Source organism: Halichoerus grypus, chromosome 14 (genome assembly GCF_964656455.1).
Source record: "Halichoerus grypus chromosome 14, mHalGry1.hap1.1, whole genome shotgun sequence".
Taxonomy (NCBI): domain Eukaryota; kingdom Metazoa; phylum Chordata; class Mammalia; order Carnivora; family Phocidae; genus Halichoerus; species Halichoerus grypus.
The window spans coordinates 90749392-90759284 of NC_135725.1; the positions used below are offsets into that span (position 1 = coordinate 90749392).

Genomic DNA, 9893 nt, shown 5'->3' on the forward strand with positions numbered 1-9893 from the left:
ACAGGGAGCTGGTCTGGTGACTCCCTGATGGGGCGACGGCATGAGGGGACAGGAGTTGCTGTCCTTGTGCTCCCGGCGGTGTGGGGACCACAGTCAGGCCCGGCCTCCTGGGGGTGAGGCGCACTGCCCCAAGCACTCCCTCGTCTTCGTATATTTTGTTAGGGCAGACATCCTTTTGGTTAAAAGTAAGACCGATCAAGTGGTGAGGATTTTACTTTTGTTTGCAGCAACCTAGGAAGGGAAACTCAACCCATGAGGGAATGGGACAGATTCTAGGACCTTGTCAGGGGAGCAGGTGGGAGGGGAAGAGAGACCCCCCCTTGGTGGCCCCTAGACAGACAGACACATGTGGTTAGTTAGTGAGCGTTGAGCTGAGATTCGAACCCGTGTCTGTCTGCCCACATGGCCACTGCCGCATTCGGATGCTGGCCACAGCCCCCTGGGACCTGGGTTCCCTCCCCTGGGGGCTGCTGTAAGCTCAGACGTCAGACCCAGGGCCTGCGCCCATGGGAAACATTTAGGGAGACCCCGAGTGCCACCTCGCCCATGCTTGGGACTTCATGTTTGGGTTTGGTCAACACCCGGGGCTGCCGCTTAAAATGTGTGATGCTCTCCACCCTGCCCCAGCAACCCCCAAATTGGCCCCTGCAGTCTCCAGCCAGTGAGGATGATGAGGCAGGCCACTGGTGGACCCTGGGCAGCTGGTGGACCAGGTTGGGTCACGCAGACCTCCTGCAGCCCCGGTTGGCATAGGTGATGCCCGAGGGAGGAGCTGGGGAGGTGGCCCCACAGGGTTCTGAACACACTGTAGGTCCTTAGGGAGGACCTGCCAGTTAGGGAGCTTGGGCCCCTCGTGCTATTGCAAGAGCCTCCTGAGCTGGGTGCAGGGCATGCCGAGTTTGCCCCCAGATGTTGTGGGGGGCGTGGGGCCAGCTTTGCAGGGTGTGCACTGAGCACGGGAGCTGCACCGTCTGGCCGACCACACCACGTGCCCTCGGCAAGTTGCTGAGTCTCTCTGAGCCTCAGTTTTCTACCTGTAAAATGGGACGCGCACCTCCGCCAAGGTGGTTGTGAGGATGGAAGCAAAAGGAGGAGTAAGCTGTCATGGCCAAAGCTCAGCACGTGGGCACCGCCTCTACGCGGCCACCACCCACCTATCGCCAGGCCGCTGGTCTTGGGAGGGAGCCACGGGAGCCACCTCACTGGGCTGGCCCAAGGGGGCTGGGCACGCGGGGGCTGGCTGTTGGAGGGTCTGCTTTGCCAGAGGCTGTCTCAGGAGGGCACAGACCGGTTCGCACAGAGTCCCCCAGTCTCCCCGGGACGCTGCGGGTGCTGGGATTGTCCTGAAACATTATGTCTGGGAGCCTCTCCTTTCCCCCCCGGACACAGTGCTGCCTGGGGAGGTGACAGCGCTGGAGATGGTGGTGAGGGGCCTGATGGCCGGCCCTGGGTGGAAGACAGCCCCCCTGGGGGCGGGGGAGACACAGAGCCACTTCTCCTCGGCCACAGAGTAGCCAGGCAGGGGGACGGGCTGGCTTTGCCTCTTGTGGCCCAAGGGGCACAGCAGGATGAAAGAAGAAAGGAAGTGAGAAAGATTTGGGCTCTGCTCTAGGAAGCGCTCTCCTTTAGCTGAGGTTCTCCAGGAGTGAAATGAATGGCCCCGGTAGAGGGTGAGTTCCCCATCACCACGGAGGCACCCAGCTCGGCCCACATGGCACGCGGCAGAAATGGCAGAGTCGGGTTCCAGCTGAGTGGCCTCCCTGCCACCACCTCCTGCACACGTTATCGAATTCGAAGCTCGTGACTGTGGCCGACTACTCTTGAAATCCCATTCTGCGGGGTGCCGAGGCCAGGCCAGGTGGTGGTGGGGTGACACGCCTTCTGTGGCCCATGGAGTCTGGGCAGTGTCACGGGCACACAGCAAGGGCCCCTTGGCACGTCCGGGGTGAGGGCTGGGGGTAGCGGGGCCAGCAGGCCCTGAGCCTGGCCCCCTGCCAGTGCAGGACGCCAATCTGTGTTTCATGCGCTCGGGCTCCCTGCTCGCTTTTGCTTAAAGGGAAGGCCCCGTGCGTAAGGAGGTTTGAAAAGCACCGTGCTCAAGACTGATGTAATGAAGAAAATTGGTACCTCGATTCTCCTAGCATCTTGGGGAGGTCCCCAACTTGGGGACGACCAAGCTGAGGCCTGGGGAGTCTGACAGTGTTCACGAGATGAGGGAGACACTGAGCTGGGTCTTGAACCCCAGTCGCTTTTGCTCAAGACCTGCCGTGTTTCCAGTCAATGGGGAGGTCTGAATGGATAATCAGGCACTTGGCGAGGGTCTGCAAGTCCCCAACCCTGGACCTCCCTGGGCCCCAGAGCTGGTGTCTCCGAGGCCTGGAACATTCCAAGCAGACCTGGCCAGGAAGGCGGCCTCCCCCTCAGAGAGGGCGAAAGACGACACAGCCCAGTGCTGCAGCCTGGCTCGTCCTTTACGGAAAAAAGAAAAAATCCCCTTGTAGGCTGCTTCCCAGGCTGTTCCGTTCCATCCAGGGCTGGGGCTTGGAGAGGCAGCAGCTTTCAGACACGCGTCGCTGGGAAGGGAGGGCTGGGGCTCTCCATCAATGGGAAGTTGATTTCCTCCTGGGGGACCGGCAGCTCCATTGAGGAGGACCCCATTATCTCCATCATTCAGGGGCTGGGTCCCCCCATCTCTCTCTCCCTCTCTCTCTCTCTCTCTCTCACACATACACACACACCAGCAACAACAGACCCTAACCCCACCTGGCCTTCACTGATGCTAACAAATCTCCCTGAGTCATCCTGCTTCCTTTGTAGGGACCCAACCACTGTTCAGTGAATTTGGCTCTTGTGCCAACTCAGTGCCAGGTGCAGGGGTGCAGGGGCAAGAAGACCAGAGGAGTAGAAGATGGAGGGGGGGGTCAAAGAGCTAACAGTATTGGGTGAGGGCTGGCCCTTTACACATCGTCCCCCTGATGGGATTTACGGAGTACTGGGGAGCCAAGGAAGGTAAACACACATCGTAGGGATTAAAGGAAGTTCAAGAGAGTTGGGTGAGGATTAAGGTGTGCCATAGGAGGGCAGGGAGAGTCTGAAGGTCAAATATAACACCTGGGGGGAGCTAGAAAGGGCTGGAATGGTGAGAGTTTCCAAACATATCCATCCACCCACCCATCAACCTATCCATCCTTCCATTTACTCACCAAACTATCCATCCATTCATATTCATCTATTCATATCAACTATCCATCCATATCCATCTATTCATATCCATCCATAACTATCCATCCATCTACCCATATCCATCCATTCACCCACAACCTGTCTGTCCATCCATCCATCCATCCATATCCATCCATATCCATCCGTCCACCCACAACCTATCCATCCACCCATCCATCCATCCATCCATCCATCCATCCATCCATCCACCCACCCATATCCATCCATCCATCCACGTACACACAACCTATCTATTCATCCATCATCCATCCATCCATCCATCCATCCACCTATCCATCTACCTACCCACCCTCCCATTTACTCACCCATAGATGGGTAGTTGCTGTAAGAATGAAGATTAGTGACGCCTGGCTGTATGCGCCTCTGTACCCCTATAAGGGCCAAATGAGCCCAGGGTCTGTGCCATATGAAGTGGATGCCCAGTCTGAGCTGGATGGGGTAGGGGTGGAGGTGGGGGTGCAGAGAGGGATCAGACCCCGAGACATGGGCAGGGAGAGAGTTCATATCCACAAAGCTGTCCTCACTGGGCTCTGCCACTGTTCTGTAAGCTGGTTACTGTCATTATCCTCAATTTAAACCAGGGAAGCTCTGAGAGGTCAGGTGACTTGTCTGTGGTCCCATGGCCCATCTGCTGGTCTCCAAGGGATTCGCTTGTGGCTCATGGGCCCTTCCCTTGTCCTGAACCAGGGGTCATGTCGACCTATGCCATGTGCGTCCGCTATGATGGCATCGAGGTGGACGACAGCTACTGCGACGCCCTGACCCGTCCTGAGCCTGTCCAGGAGTTCTGCGCCGGGAGGGAGTGCCAGCCCAGGTACCTGCCACCCAGCGCCCGGGGCAGGGGGTGTGGGGGCACCTGGGGGTCTGCTTTGCCTCTGCCCAGAGGAGCAGCAGGCTTTAGCTAGCATCCTGCTCCCACGACGGGCTTTGTGGGCAGGGGACTGCGGGGTGGGGGTACGAAACTGGCCTGCCAGTCCTCTGCCATGTCCCACATTGCCTCACAAATGATCAGAGACCAAGCCCTAAGCGTGTCCTCTTCCCAGGCACGACCAGACGGGGTCCCCAGAGGAGCCCGAGGCTACGCACCTGTTCTCTTCTGGCTGGCTCCATCCGGGCCCTCTGCTCCCTGCATATATGCTCCCTTCTGAGAAGCTGGTTATGTCGCCCTGGGGGCCTGCCCTTCCCCCTTGGAGCCCCCATGGGGGGGCAGCACAGGGCTCTGGGACACTGAAGCATGACCTCGAGTAGGAGAAGGAGGGAGGGCACTTTGGGAAGGAAGGAGCAGCGTGAGCAAGGGAGCAAGGCCAGGGCATGGTCCTGAGAGGCTGGAAAGCCAGGTGGTGTGTGTGGAGGGGAGAACAGGTGGAGGCCACATGGGTTCCTAGGCAGGCTGGCCAAGCTCATGCTCTGGGCACCAGCTCCTGGCACTGGTGCCCCCCCCAACCTTGGGCGGCTCCCGGGGGGCTCAGGGTCATCTGGGCAACAGCCTCCACCCTGGGGCCTCGCCAGCTTCCTGGCTGGCTTCGCCCAGTGTGATTTCGGACACGGTCGGGGGGATTGCGTGGGGTCCCCGCCGCAGGAAGGAAGGTGGGGTCTCTGAAGGCCGGCCCCTCCCGAGGCAGGTGGGAGACCAGCAGCTGGAGCGAGTGCTCACGCACCTGCGGCGAGGGCTACCAGTTCCGCATCGTGCGCTGCTGGAAGATGCTGTCCCCCGGCTTCGACAGCTCCGTGTACAGTGACCTGTGCGAGGCGGCCGAGGCCGTGCGGCCCGAGGAACGCAAGACATGCCGCAACCCAGCGTGCGGGCCCCAGTGGGAGATGTCCGAGTGGTCCGAGGTGAGCGTGTGCGCGGCCGAGCCTGGCCCACGGGCTCAGGTCCGCGCGCTTCGGGGCAGCCCTGACCCCCGCCCCACCCGCTTCCTCGCAGTGCACGGCCAAGTGTGGGGAGCGCAGCGTGGTGACCAGGGACATCCGCTGCTCAGAGGACGAGAAGCTGTGTGACCCCAACACCAGGCCCGTGGGGGAGAAGGACTGCACGGGGCCCCCCTGCGACCGCCAGTGGACTGTCTCCGACTGGGGCCCGGTGAGGGCAGGGCCTGGTTGGGGCGGTGCGCGCGGGGTTGGGGGACGCTCTTCACCTCGCGGCGCCTCAGTCTCCCTGTTCGTCTCGAGTGAGGATGTGGGGTTAGAACACCTAACCAGCCGTTCTCCCTGCTATGATGAGGAATCTAAACCTTTATCCGAAAACACGATCCCTTCTCAAGTCCTCCCCATCTGTCTGTTTGTGTGTCTGTCTCTGTGTCCCTCGTCTGTAAGTCAGACACTCAGCTGCTCACCAGGGTCCCCTCTGGGTGCTGGGTACACGGGTGACCTTTTTAGGTATTTTAGGTGTGCTTTTCTGTGTCTGTTTTTCACCGAGTATGGAATATTTCTGTAATTAGAACAGAAAATGTTATTTAAAAAGTGGTTGCCGTGGCAACCGCTCCCTCCCCCTTGCTGCCTCGGGAGCCGGTCCTCTCTGGGAAGCGGCAGCGGGGGGGCGGGGGGTGGGACGTGGAGAGGGCCCTGCCTCTAACCCCGGTCTCCCCGCTGCAGTGCAGTGGAAGCTGCGGCCAGGGCCGTATGATCCGGCACGTGTACTGCAAGACCAGTGACGGCCGGGTGGTGCCCGAGTCACAGTGCCAGACGGAGACCAAGCCTTTGGCCATCCATCCCTGCGGGGACAAGAACTGTCCCGCCCACTGGCTGGCCCAGGACTGGGAGCGGGTGAGTGCCCCAAGCCAGCAGCCTGGGAGAGCAAGCGGCCGAGAGCCAAGTGGCCAGAGGGACAGATGGGTCATACGGGGAATTAATTGCACATTACGATGGCACGATTCACTACAAATTAATTTGAAATAGAAAAAAGGCCCCAAGGGAAGAACACCCCTTAAAACTTGCCAAATCTAAGGAGGCAAATGCTGGATGAGGCATGTTGAATGGGTCGTGTTTCCCCTGCCCCTCCCAGTCCCCACTTTCCAGATTTATGGAAAACCAGGGTGGGCGGGGGGGCGGGCACTCAGCCATTTGCTCCCACAACCACCTCGTCTGCCCACTGACCAGCCAGTCACTGACTTGCCCCTCGGGACGAGTCGTTCTCGCCAAGCTGCTGCGGGTGGACCACTATTAGCCGAGTCCTCTTGGGACCAAGTGTCATTAACCATTCTGTTTCAAAACAGATGGTTTTCTAGGCAATTGCTTTTGATCAAATGTGTCTGGGGCCAAATGGTTATCAACCAAGAGTTCTCAGCCAATTTCCCAGGGATGCAAACGTTTTCACCCGTTGTTGGTGACCAAGCCCTATCGCTGCAGTCACACACGTGCTATGTTCTGGTCCTCCTGGCCTCTGGCCTCTGACCCGGCCCCATCTGTCCCCCGGCCTCAGTGTAACACCACTTGCGGCCGGGGTGTGAAGAAGAGGCTGGTCTTGTGCATGGAGCTGGCCAACGGGAAGCCACAGACCCGCAGCGGCCCCGAGTGTGGGCTGGCCAAGAAGCCCCCCGAGGAGAGCACCTGCTTCGAGAGACCTTGCTTCAAGTGGTACACCAGCCCGTGGTCAGAGGTGAGCGCCCTGCAGGCCCCTCTGCCCTCTCGGGCCAGCCCTGAGTCTGGTCCTGCCACGGTACCTCGCCCCTGCCCCAAGTGCCCCTCACTCACCCCCTCCATGGTCTCCTAGTGTGTCCTTAGCAACAATGTCCCTCCTGGGCTCCCAGGCCCCTCTCCACCTAATGATGTCATCTGCTTTCAAGAGGTGGCACAAGGGGAGGCCCGGAGTGGTCTTTGAGCATCACCGAGTGGGGTGGGGATAGAGAACAGGAGCCCCAGGGCCAGTGCAGCTGTGGCCAGGCTGTGCCACCTGGAGTTTCCAGAGCCTCTGGCCTCAGTGTCCTCATGGGCCAGCTCTGGACACTATGGGGATGACGCGGGGGTGTCACATGGGACGGGGAGCCCTGGACACTCAGCCGTGATGTTCTGTAGTGTGCCTCAGACACCGTACCCAAGACTTCCATGGTCTTGGTTGTTAGGATGGTGGAGGCCAAATCCCTAAACCTTAGAGTTCAAGGTGAAGATTTTTAGAGTCTATAAGACAGGGTGAGTCTGGGGATTCTATGAGTGCTGCCCCCCTCCCAGAGGGTGAGCCCCAGGCTCAGGGTTCTCCGTGGAAAGACTTGTGGTGATGCGAATCTTGCCCTAGATGGGACCTCTGCTTCCTACAGCACGCATGCTCATTCAAGAGCAAAAACACGCACATTTATTCATACTGTGTTGCCCACAAAAGGACCCATCTGGGGAGAAGGAAAGGGGCTGAGGGTGGGGCGGAGGCTTCCAGAGGAGGCGTGGGCAGAGCCAGGGTCCAAAGGGTGAACAGGCGTCCAGGGCCAGGAGGGTCTACTGGCTACAGAGAGCAGAGCGAGGCATGTCAGGGGGCCACGTCTCCCCCCGAATGGCAGTGCCTGGCTGGGAGGGGAGGATGGGGAGGGCATCAGGTGGGGCTGGGAGGCTGCTGAAGTTTGCCTGGGGCTCCAGGCCCCCAGGAACCAGCTTCAGCAGATGGGGGCGGCTGTGGGGGTGGGGCCAGGACCTACTGGTCCCAGTGCAGGCGCTGTGCTGGGGGTTGGGTGCCATGACCTGGAAGGGAGGAAAGCCACAGAGAGGGAGCAGACCCCCCCAGATGTCCTGAGAGCGCTGGGGGAGGGACATCCCCGTATTGCCCTGTTGACAATGGGTGGGTGAGGGGTGACTGACACAGATGGACCACGGTGGGCGTGTGGGCCTCTAGCATCTTGTCCCTGTGGCTGCCCCTCCCTGGGATGCGGGCTCAGTAAGAGCTCACTCTCCCAGCTGTCCTCTCTACTCCCCGGGGGCAGAGGGTTCCCTCTGGGGCTACAGCCAGAGGCTCCTCGGGGAACCCACCCATGGTGGGCGGTCCTCTGTGCCCAGTGCCAAGCTGGCCTCCTCTTGCCTCCTGCCCGGGCCAACCGCCCACGCTGGGAGTGGGTGGGTGTCCTCCCAGCTAAGTCTTAATCAGTTAAGTGGGAGGCTGGGTCCAGGGCTGGGGCCTCCCACCCTTCGCCCCCTTGGGGAATTGAGGGCTCAGGCCCCAGATGTGCCTGGGTGATGTGGGATCACCCATATCGGGGGGAACAAGAGAGAGCCACTGCCTGTCAGATCTTGGCAGGAGGATGACGGGGCAACTGGGGTCAGCAGATGTCCCTGGTGTTCTGGGTAGCTCAGCAGGGTTTTCCAAGGGGAACATCTGGACGGGGGAGCCTCGGGTGGGAGTGGCGACTTTGGAAGATGGGTTTAATTGGCCCACGACAAACAGTGTTTTACTGGAGTGGGAAACCAGCATTCTCCCTCGGCCATGGCCCCGTGTGTCTGGAGTGTTCTGTCTCACGGGCCCCGGGAGAGCTGAAACCAAAGGACCCACCCAGGGACAGTGGGGAGAGGAGGGGCCCACTGCTTCAGGGTGCAAATGGTGAAGCTGAGTGGCCCTGGGTGGGGATGAGCGTCAGGCTTCTTGTCCACCCCCCCCAACTGAGACTCAGCAGCCTGGGGGGAGGGGTGGGAGTCCCTCTTTGGCTGGAAACCCTGTCCTGCCAGGTTGGGAGTGGGGGACTTCAGTCATTTTCTCTCTCTCATCAGTGCACCAAGACCTGTGGGGTGGGCGTGCGGATGCGAGACGTGAAATGCTACCAGGGAACGGACATCGTCCGGGGCTGCGACCCCCTGGTGAAGCCTGTCGGCAGGCAGGCCTGTGACCTGCAGCCCTGCCCCACAGAGCCCCCAGGTGAGAAGGGGGAGGCCGACAAACGTGGGCAGAGCCAGGGCCTGAGGGATGAGCAGGTGTCAACCAAGGGGCCAGGAGGGTCTAGTGACTAGGGACACCAAGTCCTATGGGGGAGCAAAGGCTCCACCCCTCCTCCCCCCCACCCGCCCCCGAATGGCTGAACCTGGCTAGGAGGTGAGGGTGGGCAGGGCGGCAGGTGAGACCTAACTGGGGCTCAGGGTCCCCAGGAGCCATGCCAAGATGGGCATCTGGCTTCAGAAGATGGGGCCAACTATGGGCAGACACCAGCAATCCAGGATGACTCAGCCTGAACGGGATACACAGCTCAGGTGCTGGGCACGGGTGGGCGGGTGGCGAGGGCTGATGGAGGGCTTGAGTGCCTGGAAGAGGGGCAGGGTGCTAGGCTCTGTGGGGGCACCAGGGCGGGTGATGAGTTGCTTCACACCTGATCCATAGTGGGGATGCCTGTGGGCCTGTGGACCTCCTGGGAAGTGAGGTCAAGGACTGCCCCCAACCCTGGCTCTGGGCGTCACCATTCTTGTGCACAGATCAAACCACTGGGGGGATATCGGCAGGAAAGGGGTGGCAGAGGAATAGCGCTCGAGGGCCCCAAGTAGGGTGGGAGGCCCGTTGCCCCTGCACCTAGAAATGGGCAGGTAGGGGCCACCTGCCCCCAGGTGCTCTGCTGCCTCGGACCACCCCCGAGTGGACCAAGCTCCTGCAGTTGAGGAGAGGAGGCAGTGGGGTGGGGGTGGGGTCCTGTCCTGTTGAGTTTTCACCCCTTGGCCACCTCTGATGCCCCCCCACCGTGTCCCTTCCCCAG

General features: G+C 60.6%; 1 protein-coding gene across 4 annotated transcripts in view; it reads left to right on the plus strand.

Moving 5' to 3' along the window:
• The window catches only part of ADAMTSL2 (ADAMTS like 2), a 35620-nt gene that overhangs the window by 23318 nt on the left and 2409 nt on the right, over positions 1 to 9893 (plus strand). For all 4 annotated transcript variants that reach the window (XM_036108405.2, XM_036108413.2, XM_036108395.2 and 1 more), the window contains 6 exons: positions 3931 to 4057; positions 4866 to 5079; positions 5171 to 5326; positions 5839 to 6009; positions 6665 to 6841; positions 8926 to 9070. In XM_036108405.2, the coding sequence (XP_035964298.1) occupies positions 3931 to 4057; positions 4866 to 5079; positions 5171 to 5326; positions 5839 to 6009; positions 6665 to 6841; positions 8926 to 9070 (990 nt within the window). The remainder of the gene's footprint in view (positions 1 to 3930; positions 4058 to 4865; positions 5080 to 5170; positions 5327 to 5838; positions 6010 to 6664; positions 6842 to 8925; positions 9071 to 9893) is intronic.